The sequence below is a fragment of the Peromyscus leucopus genome, chromosome 20 (assembly GCF_004664715.2).
Source record: "Peromyscus leucopus breed LL Stock chromosome 20, UCI_PerLeu_2.1, whole genome shotgun sequence".
Lineage (NCBI taxonomy): Eukaryota > Metazoa > Chordata > Mammalia > Rodentia > Cricetidae > Peromyscus > Peromyscus leucopus.
The window spans coordinates 35,127,943-35,142,648 of record NC_051080.1 but is presented as its reverse complement, the minus strand read 5'-3'; the positions used below and the strand labels follow the sequence as shown (position 1 = coordinate 35,142,648).

Below are 14,706 nucleotides of genomic sequence, written 5' to 3'. Positions count from 1 at the left end.
AGCAGGGAGGACCTTTCTCTGAAGGTCTGAACCCCTCACAGCAGCGCAGAAGCATGCTTATTGATTGTTACACAAACGTTGTTTATGGTTAAAACAAGCCCTGATAACAAAGCCCCGATCTAATCTATGTTTCATGAAAGAAAACATCACTCCCCTGCAGTTTTAGTCCTAATGTGCACTTTTTGCAGTATTTAATAATGCAAGACATCCAGGTGTGCCAGGACAGTCTTGTGACTGAAGTCATGCGAAGGCTGTAAAGCTCCTTCAGAAAAACAGATCTCTACACAACAGACAACCATCACTGTTCTCTACTTCTTCAAGGTCTATGGACTTCTAGAAAACAAATCCTTCATTTGAATGTTTACTCTAGATACAGTGACTCTGCTAGATTTCTTGCTACTAATCCACACATTTTCTCCTGAGATTTATGAGCTTGTCTCTTTATTTTCTCAGGGATTGTTAACCTTGCAGTTGAAGATACAGAAAGGGGAAGAGAGCAGAACTTCAGCTAGAGAATGATCTTGACCTGTTTTTATGGCCTTGGTTGGAGGTCCTGTCTAGAGCTAAGCTCATGGTAGACCAAGGATAACAAACTGCTCTGCCCTGTGGCAGCCCAAAATAGCCATTTTCAAAGTCAACTAAAAGCCTTTGAAGCCAGGGGCTTTTCAGGCTCCCCCTGAGTTGCACTCAGGTTCAGTGAGCATTGCCTGAGCCAGGTCATTAACCGAGACTGCACGCACACTCCTCTCTGTGAATTCTGGTTACAGGCCTGGTGGCAGCCCCAGGGACTCTGCACTTGCTGCAGTCAGCCGGATGCAGAACCTGCATGCTTTTCCCCAAGTCACTGGGGATTCTGTCCATATGACACATGCAGTGAGTCCAACTGTTCTCATAGCCAAATCTAGGTTCCTCACCCTGGCCTTTTTATCATATTCAACATTTTCTAATAACACATGTTACTTGGTGGTTTAATGTGTAGCTGTTCCCATCAGGGATGCTCACTGAGTGGGCTGGTATAAGTGTATGTGTGTCTATGGGTATGTCTGTGTGTGTGAGTGTGTTTGTGTGTGTGTGTATGGGTGTCTCTTTGTGCGTGTGTGTGTGTGTGTGTATGTGTGTGTGTGTGTATGTCTCTCTGTGTCTCTGTATTTGTTTGTGTGTGCATGTATGTGTCTGTGCATGTGCGTATGTCTGTCTATGTGTGTGTGTCTGTGTGTGTATGTCTCTGTGTGTATTTGTGTATCTATTTCTGTTTGTACATGTGTGTGTTTCTGTGCATGTTTGTATGTCTGTGTGTGTGTGTTTGTATGTGTGTGTGTTGTTCACTGCCAGACATTGACCTTGGATAAAATCAGGCATGTAGTAGGAGCTAATGAATGTTCACTGACAGGAACTATCCAGTGTCCTGTGACCTCAGTGAAGACCTACTGTGGTCAGAGTGCCCGTCCCCCCACCGTTGTGTGCCCCGAAGATGTGTCCTCCCCTACACACAGTTCAGCATCACTGATGAAGACTACTACTCATTCCAGCCGAATCGGGACGTGGGCATCCAGCTCGTGCTTCCACTGGCCCAGCATGGTGAGGAGTGTGGGTCCTGCCTGGGCAGTGGGTACAAGAGTGTGTAGCTACCAGAGGTGGGCTAGAGTGAGTGTCTCCGGGATTTAGGGACCATGCCCTGGGGTTAGAACAGATGTGAGATGAGGCCTCTGCCTGAGGGTCCCCTGTCCCACCTGCTTCTGCCAACTACCAAGTCCCCAAGCTGTCCTCTAGGAGGAGCCCTGCCTGTGACTCTGTAGGACTTTGCAGGTCAGCGAATGCTGGTCTTACTTGTCCTGCCTCATGACTGTAACACCTTCCCTATGATTGACAAGACCCACAGAAATCCCAAAGGACGACCTTGGATCAGGGATGGCCATGATAGGTCACGTTGCCATGCCCTTCCATGCTTCTGACCCAGAGCCGGGCTTCTCACACTCTCTGTCCCCAAGGGTGAGCAGAGGTCCCCAGCACCCATGGCTACAGCATGGTCTTAGGGGACCAATGATCATCCGGGAGGTTTCTTTGAGGACTGCAGCAGACTCGTCCCCAGCATTTCAGACTAAAGGAGAAAGTGAGGTTTGCATTGAATTCCAAACATCTGTCAGGCTCTTAGCAGATCCTGTTTGCCCTTCAACCGTGCTGGCTTGAGTGGTGTGGTCAAGTGAGTGGTGTGGGGTCTGAGAGAGCCCCTCCTCCTGGGGGGTCAGGCTTCAGGCTGAAGGGTTGGAGACACACAGGAGCCAGCGGCCACACGCAGGGCCTGGAAGGCAAAGGGTTCTGGCCATCAGGAAGGGCTTCCCAGGGGGAGCAGAGGAGCTCTGTGGCTGAGTCCTTGGTGTGGGAGGAGCACAGAGTCCAAAGCATTTCTAGGCCTGGAAACCACATGCACGAAGGCTGATTACCAGGGCAGGGCTGGAGAGAGAGTGACATGCTGGAAAACCCGGCCACATTCATTGTATCCAAGAAGCCTCAGGGTGAAAAGTCTGGACAATGGCAGGGAGAGCAAGAGATACAGGCAGCTGCATCTCATGCCTTGATACAGGGAAGGGGGCAGGAATGAGGTAAACTGACCCTGGTGGGACAGGCAGGGAGAGGAGTTTCAATGATCTGTGGTGAGACAAGAAGAGGGACAAGGGGTTCTGTCTGGGGACAGGAGTCCAGGTGTCCCCAGGGGAGAGGACACACTGAGCAAGGACAACAGTAGGCACCAAGGGCCTTGGAGAGGGTGGGTGGCAGGAGAGGGAACGGGGAGGCTCACAGCGCCCTCTGCTGGAAGGAAGGCCCCAGTGCCCAGCCCAGCAGGAGGCCCCATTTCCTTGAGATTCAGGCCCAGGAAGGCAGGATTGCTGTCAAGTCTGGTCCCCAGGTTCAGTTCCAGGCCTGAAGCTCAGAGGAAGGGTCCTGAGGCTCTTTGTCCTGATCATCAGCTGGTGGGGGCAGCACTGAACCTGGGCCCAAGGGGCACCCAAAGGCCAGGCTGTCCTCAGGTCTCCCAGCATGCAACTCTCACAGACCCTCTGCTTCCTCCCCTGCAGTGCAGCCCCCGCCTCCCAAGGACCTGCACATCAGCCCCTCGGGGGACCACTTCCTGCTGAAGTGGAGTGTGACCCTTGGGGATGCCCAGGTCCCCTGGCTGGCACAAGAGGACATCCAGTTTGAGGTGACTTACAAGAGGCTTCAGGACTCCTGGGAGGTAGGACCCTCAGCCATCTGTGCCCAGCCTGGTGGGGTGGCCTAGCAGGCTGCCCCTTCAGCTCCCGTGTCTCCACAGGATGCCCCCAGCCTGCACACCAGCGACATGTGGGTCTCTCTGGAGCCGAAGCTGCTCCTACCCAGCAACATCTATGTGGCCCGGGTGCGCACTCGGCTGTCCCCAGGCTCAAGCTTGTCTGGAAGGCCCAGCACATGGAGCCCTGAGGTGCAGTGGGACTCCCAGCCAGGTAATGGGGCTTGTAGGAAGTGCTCCTCTTCAGAGCCCACACAGTGGAGACTTAGTCTGGACAAGGGGCTCCAGGAATGCCCTACCTGGTCATCAGCACCTCCCACCAGCCCTGTGTCCCCAGTGTCCCTCTCTGGGCCACTCTGTCTCTCAGACTGTGAGATCTATGGCCACACATGTGTTCTGTTCATGCCAGTGACAGTCAGGACAGCAGCAGCAGCATAGGCCCTGTGGGTTATCAAGGGCAGGGCTGGGTGTAGGGTCACCTACGTCCCTGTGTTCATCCCAACACTCAATATTTAGAACTGGCCCCCTCTCCCAAGATGGGCCACAGGTACCATTGTCTTCTCAAGCTGGGGGCACACAGAGGGCAGGCTCAAAGCAGAGCAGGGCTGATGTCCACAGCCAGGATCTGCTGCTCCAAAGACCATCCTGCCCGTGAGTCCCCTAGTGTCCCACCCTAGGGCTTGTTTGAGGGTCAGGGACTGAGGGCGATGGATCCCCACAGGGGACAAGGCCCAGCCTCAGAACGTGCTGTGCTTCTTCGATGGCATCCAGTCCCTCAGCTGCTCCTGGGAGGTGTGGACCCAGATGACTGGCTCTGTGTCCTTCGGGCTCTTCTACAGCTCCAGCCCGGCGGCTCCGTGAGTGTCCCCTCGCCACTCTGCCCTGCTTCTCCTCACCCTCAGGGCTGTACCCACCTGAGGTCTTAGCCCGGTCTGGCCCTCCCCTGCCCCTGCTCTCAGCTCCACTGTACTTCCCCAGGGAGGAGGAGTGCTGGCCGCTGGTGACGGAGTTTCAGGACAGACTCCGCACCCGGTACCACTGCCGCCTAACCGTGCCCAGCCCCAGTCCACACAGCCAGTACACGGTCTCTGTTAAGCCGCGGAAACAAGGGAAGTTCATCAAGAGCTTTAGACACAGTGAGTTTGCCCTGCTCTGCATCGGTCCCGGGACTACAGGAGTCCATTGTGTCACCCCAGTAAACACGGGGATCTCTTGGGCATCTTTGTGTCTTGTCACTTTCAAAGTTTTGCAGACCTGTGACTCCCAGTGATAAGGTGACTATTCTGGGATTAGGAAAGTGTCTCAGTAGGTAAGAGTGACTGATGGACAAGCTTGAGAACCTGAGTTCAATCCCAGCACCCACATAAAAATGTGAGTGTGCTCATGTTGACATGGCAAGAGACAGGAGCATTGTTGGGGATTTCTGACTACCAACCCGGATCCAGTTTCAGGGAGAGGTCCTGTCTTAAGGGAAAGGTCACAGAGAAAGGCCAGGAGACATCTTTCTATGGATTCTGCATAAGTATGTATAGGTACCCACATCCACATGTAGCCATGTGAGAGAGAGAGAGAGAGAGAGAGACAGAGACAGAGACAGAGACAGAGTCAGAGAATGACAGACAGACAGAAAGAGTCGGAGAGAGAGAAAGAGGAAGCAGAGAACCACAGCCCACTGGTAACTCACACTCTGCTGCAGATCACACTTGTCACCCCTCAAGAGTCACCCCTGAAACCTGCTCCCTCCTTCCCTTCCACTTCCTCTCAGTGCACACTCGTCCCTCTCAGTGCACACTTGTCCCTCTCAGTGGCACACTTGTCCCGCCCTTGGACTCCCCTCCTTAACCATCCTTTCTCCCTGAGCTTTCCAGACTCCTCCTCCAACTCAGGTTTCACTTCTCAAACTCTGCTCTAGGTTTTATTTTGTGCCAGGGAAGGAGTGTGTACCAGCAGATGGCTTCCTTGCAGATCCTGTCACACCTTCCTGGCACCTGGCAAGGCCCTGAAGCAAGGGAGGCTTCCATCCAACCTGTAATGTGGGCCACCGTCCACAGCCAATCTCTTTGAAGGCTGAGTTCACATCCAGCCTTTTCTCTCTGTGTCCTCCCTCCCGGAAAAGGGACTCCTCTGATTCAAGAGAGTCCTTCCCTATGTTATGGTCCTCCACATCATTTTTGTACAAGCCCTCTGAGGTCATCAAGCTAGGAATCTTTTGTTTTGATGGGGAGAGAGAAGCTGGGAGTGACTGAGTGACGTCATTTGTTGCCCGCCTCTCTCAGAATGTACATGGTACATGAGAAAGCCTGAGTACATGGTCATGCCTCAGCCTGAGGTCTGCTGGCCAAGTGGGCAGGGCTGGCAGCAAAGGTCTCCAACTTTAAGTTTGGCAGTGTTGTGGGGAGATGGTCATCTGAGAATATCCCAAGGCCTAGTTCAGCTGGTGTGTGGGTTGGATGTGGGGAGCTTTTAGACTAGCAAGGACTTCCTAGCCCATCCTGGCTTCAGGCGACTCCCAGGGTCCCTGGAGCACCAGAGAGGAGTGGCTGACACAGTCCAGTGAAGACATAAGCTCTCTACTGCTCAGGTGTTATCTGTATATGCTCTGGGGCTCAGTTTCCCCATGAAAAATGGGAAAGTTAGAGCACCTCACAGGGGAAAGGGGTGAGCAGAGCAAGGACGTTACCACAAAGTGTGCTTGTTACCCAGGCCTGGAATAGTCCATACGCCTAGGGGAGGAGTTACTGCTTCCCGCCCAACCCCTGTATCCTACACTAGCAGAGGCACTAAGCTATGGACCACCTCACCACCGAGGCTCACCTCAGCTGCTGGCCCAGGGATAAGCTAGGGACACTGTGATTTAGTAATGCTGGGTGTTAGTCTTAGTCATGTTTTTTATTGTTGTGAGAAGACATCATAATGAAAGTAATTTACAGAAGGGAGAGTTTACTTTGAGATTATGGTTTCAGAGGGTCAGAGTACATGATGCAGAACATGGGGAGTAGGTACAGAGCAGGAAGCTGGAGCAGCAGCTAAGAGCTCACATCTTTGTTGTTTTTATTTGGTTGGCTGTTGGGTTGGTTTTTCAGGACAGGTTTTCTCTGTAGAGCCCTAGCTATCCTAGAATTCACTCTGTAGACCAGGCTGGACTCCACCTCACAGACATCTGCCTGCCTCTGCCTCCCAAGTGCTAGAACTAAAGGTATGCACCATCACACCCATATCTTGAACCACAAACCAGAGGCAGAGTACAAATCCAACAAGACCACACATCCTAATCCTTCCTAAAGAGGTTCACCTACTGGGACAAAGTATTCAAACCTATGAACCTATGGGGGCCATTCTGCTGGAAGAAGAATACCATAACATTCCCTGAAATTATCCCCCCTCCAGTCCAGATGCACCCTCCAGACCTCAACGTAACCAAGGATGGAGGCAGCTACAACCTGCGTTGGGAAACTAAGAAAATGCCCTTCTCTCACATCAAGTACGAATTCCAGGTCCAGTACACAGATAACCCGGACAACTGGGAGGTGAGTTGAGGTACCACACCCAGGGGAAAGGTAGGGACTGGGAGAAAGGAAAGAGAGGAGACCAAAGGGAGACCTATTTCCAGGAGCCTGGCCTCTGTGCCTTAGGACTCACAAGGTCAACAGGTGACAGTTTCTTTCCTTGATGACCAGTACTGCCCTTAAGATTTGGGGAAAGAGACAATGTGGGGTAGAAGAGGTACCTGTGTGGAAAATTCTTTAATACTCTCTGCATTTAATTCCATTGTGATTGGGTTAATAAAGAAGCTGACTGACTAATAGCTGGACAGGTAGAGGCTAGGCGGGACTTGGTACACACCTGGAATAAGGTTTCAATGATCCAACAGGCCTAGGTGTATTTCCTTCCAGACCTAGATCTGAGACAATGGTGTAGCTGCTCAGGGCAGGTCCTGCCCAGCGCTCACCCCATATGCAGGGGCCTGGCACCTAGATGCAGAGTGAGACTCGACAGGTTCCCAATGCAGGACTATGTGACCAGGATCCTAACGTCAGAGAGGAAATGGGGTATTGAGGCCTGAGAGTGGGGCAGCAGAGTCAGGAGAAGGTTAACCCTGACACCACCGTCCCGCATCTCATGGCCTGAGACCCAGGAAACCAGGATGACGCTCCTGCACCAGACAGAATTTAGTCCAAGGCAGCACACCAGACAAACTGGGAGGTAGAGAGAGTCTGGGCTTGAGCCTGGGTGCAGCTGTTGGCGTTGGAAGAGGTGGCACCTGGGGCCACCACAGTGGTGGGTCACAGGAGGCTCTGTCCTGGGGTCCTGGACGGAGCTAGAACTTCAACACATCTGCCTCTGCAGGAGAGCAAGACACAGAACCTAGATTATGCCTATAGCATGGCCCTGCCACAGCTGAAGCCCTCCACCAAATACCGGGCCAGGGTGAGGGTCAAGCCCCTCCCTGACTACTATGGGATCTGGAGTGACTGGAGTGAAGAGCAGACCTGGACCACTGACTGGGGTATGTCTCTTGGCCACCACCACACTCCTGGGACAGCCCCACTGCACAGGGCAAGGGGCGCTCTAGACCATTCCAGCCTGGCCTCCCTCTCCCTGTGTCTGGTCCTGGGTAACAGCACTTGTTATATAGTCCACTCCAAGTGGGGGCGTGGGAGAGGAGAGGATCTGTCTCACTGTCCTTCCTTCTTTCATTCAGGGCTTAGGCCTCTATTTACAGGGCACTTGGCTTCATTAGACTTTGTGGCAGCCATGACTGGTCAATCTGAGTTCCTAGTTACCATGGCTGCAAAGCTACACTAGCTACCTACACACACATTAGTGCCCAGGGATGGCAGGTGTGTGGGACCCATTGGTCCTGACCATTTATTTCCCTTCCCTTGACACATGCATTCAACACTTACTTTCCCCATGGTGATCACCAGGACACACACTATGCTAGGGAAGATCCAGGGAAGATGAAAGAGGATGTGGGAGGTGGGAGGTGGGATAAAGCATCCACATAGTTGGCCTTGTGGCAGGGGGAGACTCAGGGTGACAGTCAGTCAAGCAGAAGGAGGGCTGGAGCCATGGTCCCAGATGACAGAGAGGGGACGTAGAGGGCCGAGGTCAAGAAGGTCAGTGTGCTGTCAGAAGGGACCCTCTGTGGCCCATTTTCCATCTCCTCTGACCCTCCCGCCCCTGGAGGTCATGCTCCATGCTGCCTCCTTCAGGAAGTCTCCCCAGGTGCCAGGATCAGTCATTTCCTCTGGGTACTTGCTGATGCTGCTTAGGGCAGAACTTCCCCACACTGAGCACTGAGTTCAGACCCAGGGGATCTTCCCAGGGTACTGGGCCTTCCTCACAGAGCACCCGGGGGACCAGAGTCTGCTCCCTTAGCCTACATCCTCACAAATAACCCTCCTTCCTTTCTCCTGGAACAAGTGATGCCCACGTGGGGGACAGTCCTCAGTCTGATCTTCCTCATCCTCTTCCTGCTCCTGGCCCTTCGCGTTGGCTGTGTCTATGGGTGCAGGTGAGTGCAGTCTGCGACTGAAGCAGGTGGACATGGGACTCCAGGGTCCAGCGATGACACAGCCCAACAGAGTAGCATTGCCACTCATCCCCTGGCTTCAGTTTTCCCTGTATACATGGGCACAGGAGCAGCTGGCCTGGAGGTCCCTGAACCTCTCATTCACACATCTTCCTGCTGTCTTCCAGGATGTACAGGAAGTGGAAGGAGAAAATCCCCAACCCCAGCAAGAGCCTCCTGTTCCAGGTAAGAAGGCAAACCCTGCTGCTGACTCCCTGTCCATGGCTGTCACAGTGGAGAAGGGTGGGAGACCCGGTTGGCTGGACTAGCAGGAGGTGGGTCTCTGGAGCTCCTTGGGTACCCTAAAGAGCATGAGTTGCACAAATTGCCCTAGCACAGCCTGGAGCCACAGACACAACTGAGGCATTCCCTTACAGAAGATGGCTGGGGATGGGTGGGCCTGCTCTTTGTGGTAGGGAGGGGGCTGAGGGCCTCCAGGAAAGGACTTGAGCCTTGCACAAGATATCTCTGAGCTGCTGGGAGAGCCAGCTGCATCAAGGGTGCCTTCAGAGGGTCAGGTCCTGAGACAGGGGTGTCAAGGATGGAAGGACATGATTGTCAGCTTCTAGTGAGACAATGTTCATGAGTGGATACCAATGCCATGGGAGAAGAAGCTGTGGTGAAGAGTGTGAGATGTTTGCTTCTGGAGCTTGAGATCTGATGGAAGTCATAACTCCTTGAGTACCTCTTGCCTTTTGGGAGGCAGAGGTCTTAGCTGGGCCCCACCATGGGGACATTCTTCCAGTGTCAACCACTATCAAAGACACAATACACACATGCTATCCTTCTCTGTCCTCTCCTTCCTGAGGTGACACATTCACAGGCATAAATGCCCTCCCACTTCTAGGACAGAGGTAAAGGACTCTGGTCTACCAGCAGCATGGCGGCCTTTGCCACTAAGAACCTTAGTCTCCAGGGGCCACGGAGCAACCTTGTCCCTGAGCTACAGAGGTGAGTGGTTGGGTTCTGACCCTTGGGGAGCCTGAGGGTGGAAACACCTCCATTGGGCACATCAGGGTAGCCTGTGTGCCTCTGAAGAGTCTGTATTAGAAGACACCCACTGTAGCAAGGAGCACTCCAGATAGAGTTGAGGAAGGTCTTCCTGATTCCCAGGTCAGATTAGACAGACACGGGTCCAGAGACAGCATCCTGAAGTGGGAAACCTCTCCCTGACAGGCTGTCTGTGTACGCCACACACTGCACTGGCCTCATGGTGGCAGAGTGTGCATACCTGCAGGAGTTCAGCCTGTGTGGGCAGAGCTAAACCTCTGTCAGGGTGAGTCAGCGGCCCTGTGGGTAGCAGGATGTAAGGCATGGATGGTACCCAGGCAAGGGTGAGCCCAGCCCTGAGGTTGTAAGCTACAAGGGGCAGAAGATGAGGGCAAAACCTGGGATGGTGATGTCAACTGAGCCCTGGCACATGGTCCTTTGGGACACTGAACAGATGCCTATGTTGTTTTCAGGGCCCCATCTCTACCATGCCTTGGTGCTCCCTGTGAAGTCCAGAGGGGTTCAGGCCTTCTGGAGAGCCCCCACCTGCTCTGGGTATTCATTAACTATCTAGGTTCCACATCTCTCATCTCTATCTCTATTGTCCCTACAGGATGTCATATACACATTTGGGGGTCAATGAAGTGTCGCCACTCACCATAGAGAACCCCAACATTGTCCCAGACCCACCATCTGGGCCTGATTCAACTCCAGTCACCTCATCAGAACCCATGGATCAGCTTTCCAATGACCAGCGACACCCACCAACCCCTTCTGGCAGACCTGGGAACCAGACACCCAGCTTTGACTTCCATGGCCCCAACCTGGGACCTCCCCAAACCCACTCCCAGCCTGATCTCCCAGGCCCGTTAGTCACCCCCCAGATTGGTGGGAGCCTGAGGCCAGCACTGCCAGGCTCCCTGGAATACCTGTGCCTGCCTCCTGGGGGACAAGTACAGCTGGTCCCACTGTCCCAGGCCATGGGGCAGGGCCAGGCTGTGACTGTGGAGTGTGAGCCTAGCATGGGGTCCACAGAGAGCCCTTCCATGGAACTAATGGACAGCCCTTCACTTGAGCTGAGGTTGGAGGAACAGGAACCAAAGGACAACCCAGTGACTCTGCCCATAAGCTCTGGGGGCCCCGAGGACCCTGTGGTGACCTCTGGCTATGTCGGTCCTGCAGATCTGGTGCTCACCCTGCCCACAGGGCTCCTCTCTACCTCTCTGACCCCCTCTCTAGGGTCCCCCTCAGCTCAGGGCTCCAGTCTCTGTCTCAAACTGCCTGGGGTCCCTCCTCTAAGCCCTGCTCTTCCACCCCCAGAGTTTGATGACTATGTGGAGCTCCCTCCAAGCATGAGCCAGGCCCCCAAGTCCCCTCTGGACAGTTCTGTCCCTCCTGTGCCAAGCATTCCCTCAGTGAGCCCAGCAGAGCCCAGGGAGGAGGTGGCCCCAGCCTCCCCTCACCCTGAAGGCCTCCTTGTTCTTCAGCAGGTGGGGGACTACTGCTTCCTCCCTGGCTTGGGCCCAGGCTCCCCATCATTACATAACAAACCACCTTCTCCAGGCCTGTGTCATGAGACTGTGGACCTAGACCAGGACCTGTCTGTCAAAAAGCTTCCCTGCCAGCCCATGCCCCAGGTGCCAGCCATCCAGTTTTTCAAGTCCCTGAAGCATCAGGACTACCTGTCACTGCCCCCTTGGGACAGCAGCCAGCCTGGGAATGTATGCTGAGTCCACCCTGCCCAACCGCACCAGCAGCCCTGCACCTCAGCCTGTGGACCTCAGTCTGACATCTCCACAGAACCCCAGAGGCTTCCTTGATGACATGCACAGTCTTCCCTGACCTTAGCCCTGACCTTCAGCAATACCCTCCACCCCGTCTCTGGTTTCCTGGGTGTTGTAGGATCTTTCTTCTTTTACCTCTGACTTCTTGGAGCAGGGATGGGACCAGAGAGGCCTCTGAGGGAGAGATCTGCATGGTCTGTTTAGGGTTAAGAACTGCTGTGGTCTTCTTGTCTCCCTCAAGCACCAATAACATGGCACAGTTCTGGTTCAGAGCATGAGTTGGAAGATGCAAGGGGATACTCTGAGGGTCAGACTTGGAAAAGAGGCAGGCTCAAGTCTTTCCAAATGGGCATGGTCTTCTATGGCTATCTAAAGCTCCCGGGAGCCCTGGGGGTCCTTTCAGAGGGGACTGGGGACCCTCATCATGTAGAGAAGTGGCTGATGGGCAATGCTGGCTAGTGACCACAGCTGTGGCCAGGCTGGAGTGATGGAAAACAACGGGGAAGGCTGGCCTTGTGAACTCATGGTGTCAACTGCAGAAAAACCAGGGTGTGGATCCCTGCAAGGATGAGAACGTGGTGATCACACAGGACAGCACTTCCAAAGACTCAGTCTGGACATCCGGGCTGCTCTCTCTCCAGAAAGCCTGGATACCTGTGGCTCCCACTGACCTCAGATGTGGGTTGCTGCAGGACTGTGGGACTTGGAAATGACTGCCTTCTTGACACTCTGGGCACCATGGCATTACCTCAGTCCATTCTCACTTGCATTATTTTCAAGGTCAGGTTTGCACATGGCTTTTGTATATGTCTTGAGTATCGGCTTTTTGTTGTTCCTGGGCAGGAGGGATTGGGGATGAATCCCATGAACGATTTTGTCCCTCAGAGTGTCATCTCCTCAGATGAGACTGTACAGCTCCTTCCATGTGGCCTTTTATGGGGCACTCATGGCTCCACTCAATGTGTTCTCTCTTAGTTTTGTGCAGGAGGCACAATGGCGCCCTCAACACTTACAGGCTGCATTGCTGTGTGACCCACTGCAGAGCTGAACCTCTCTTTGGGGTCATATTTGCGGCAGCCTTTGCAGCAAATGTACATGTGCCTTCTTTCATTTTCTTTCTGCATCTCGAGCCTTGCCCTGGAGGTTTTAACTTTTCTAGAACCCAGGCTTACACTGCAGAGATCTCTCCTTTTGTGATCTGAGGACCCAGAGCCAGGGCACATTGTGTCATTTCTTCACCCATCAGCTCTCCATCCCTGAATCTGAAAGGCCCCTTTGTGACCCATCAAGTCCTCGGATGGACCTGCTCTGTCCCAGCATGTTATGTGGTAGCCCCACTCCCTAGATGGCAGCCATGCCTCTTTACTTTCTCACAGGCAGAGCAAGTGTACCTTGGTCTCTGTTCATTGCAGCAAAGAAAACCACTAACATCTTGAATGTGTTTCAGTGCGATGCTCACAATAGCCTATCAATATGTTCTATAATGGACCCCCCTAGGGAAACAAGCAAGAAAGACCCCTATGTATTTAGATATTGACTCCAAATTGTCTTGCATTAAGAGGGAGAGAACATTGTAGTAAAATATTTGTAGCACATCACACAAAGTCGTGTGTGTGTGTGTGTGTGTGTGTGTGTGTGTGTGTGTGTGTGTGTTGGATATTTAGGGGAGATGACATTTTGAACCCCTAAGTGCATTGTCAAGAAGACAGATTCCAAGCCAGGTTGTGACGGTGCATGACTTTAATCCCAGCACTTGGGAGACAGACGCAGGGGGATCTCTGAGTTCAAGGCCAGCCTGTTCTACAGAGGGAAATGCAGGACAGGCTCCCAAACTACACAGAGAAACCCTTTTTTGAAAAAAACTAAATAATTTAGCTGGAGAGATGGTTCAGCGGTTAAGAGAAAAAAACCTAAACAAACAAACAAATGAACGAACGAACGAACGAACGAACGAATGAATGAATGATTGGACAGATTTCATAGGCCCAGACATTTGGTCTTTGAGACACTGCAGTCAGTGTGGGGACAGTTTCCGCAAGAATGATGTGACATGGGGACAGGGTGCTGAGGACGGATCCTCACTGTGGCCCACAGGGTGAGAAGCAGGCGAGCTTCTGTGATCAACCAGGAGGGAAGAAGAGGAAGAAGGAGAATGTGAGGGAAGGGAGCTAATAGGTGCTGGTCATCTGGAACTCTGTTTAACTGAGTGTCTCACACTTGCTCCCTGCTTACAAGAAGGGGTAAGATGGGCAGGGATGCTGATGGAAAAAGCTGAGCACAATAGATGGGCAGCTGATTCTTAACAGACCCCCTCCAGGGACTCCTGGAGTCCCCACCTCTGCCAAGCCTCCTTTTATACCGAGGTGGGGAAGTCAGGGCAGGAGCTGGTTCAGGTGGTTTGTGCAGGTGTGAGACCAGGCTGAGACTGCGTGCACAGCCAAGGGCCAGAAAGCAGAGGTTCTGGGAGGCCCGATCCTCTAAGAATATGGGGACATGGGTGTGGGAAATGGGGGTGTGAAACAGGTGGGTGAGATGATGGTGAGTTCACAGGGTACTGGTTAGATGGTTGAGGGCTAGGAAATGGGCTGAAGATGGTAGAGACCGGCTTAATGGCCATCATAAATAAAGAGTCACAGTTAATCAATAAGGACCCAGAGGAAAATAAACAAAACTGATCAAAAGTATCCTCACTAGTAATCAGTAATATGAGAATTAAAGTTGGACACATTATTTTATTTGCCAGGTTGGTAAATATTAGGGGAAAAAAATCTTAATATCCAGAATTGGGAAAGGCATGAGATATAATATTCTTATAATACTTTTAAAGTAGACTTTATTTTTTGGGGTGATTTTGTGTTCATTGCAAAATTTAGATCCATAGAGTACCCATGGTCCCCCATAGCCTCCCCAACACCAGCAGCTTGCACCATCGTTATCTCGGTCCCTTTGAGCTGCTGTAACCAAAAACTAAAAATAAAAATTGAGGGGATTACAAGTAGTAGAATTGTTTCTTGTGATTCTGGAGACTGGGAAACCCAGAATAAGAGGCCACTGAAGCCAGATGTGGCAGCAAGTGGCTGTCGTCTCAGTAC

General features: G+C 52.7%; 1 protein-coding gene across 3 annotated transcripts in view; it reads left to right on the top strand.

The window, feature by feature from the left end:
• The window catches only part of LOC114694224 (cytokine receptor common subunit beta-like), a 29,346-nt gene extending 16,295 nt beyond the window's left edge, over window positions 1-13,051 (top strand). For all 3 annotated transcript variants that reach the window (XM_028871069.2, XM_037197643.1, XM_037197644.1), the window contains exons 5-15: window positions 1,391-1,578; window positions 3,075-3,232; window positions 3,311-3,479; window positions 3,987-4,122; window positions 4,244-4,401; window positions 6,653-6,792; window positions 7,613-7,772; window positions 8,693-8,783; window positions 8,969-9,026; window positions 9,688-9,791; window positions 10,444-13,051. In XM_028871069.2, coding sequence (XP_028726902.1) covers window positions 1,391-1,578; window positions 3,075-3,232; window positions 3,311-3,479; window positions 3,987-4,122; window positions 4,244-4,401; window positions 6,653-6,792; window positions 7,613-7,772; window positions 8,693-8,783; window positions 8,969-9,026; window positions 9,688-9,791; window positions 10,444-11,560 — 2,479 coding nt within the window. In that variant the 3' untranslated portion in view covers window positions 11,561-13,051. The remainder of the gene's footprint in view (window positions 1-1,390; window positions 1,579-3,074; window positions 3,233-3,310; window positions 3,480-3,986; window positions 4,123-4,243; window positions 4,402-6,652; window positions 6,793-7,612; window positions 7,773-8,692; window positions 8,784-8,968; window positions 9,027-9,687; window positions 9,792-10,443) is intronic.
• The last annotated feature ends 1,655 nt before the right edge of the window (window positions 13,052-14,706 follow it).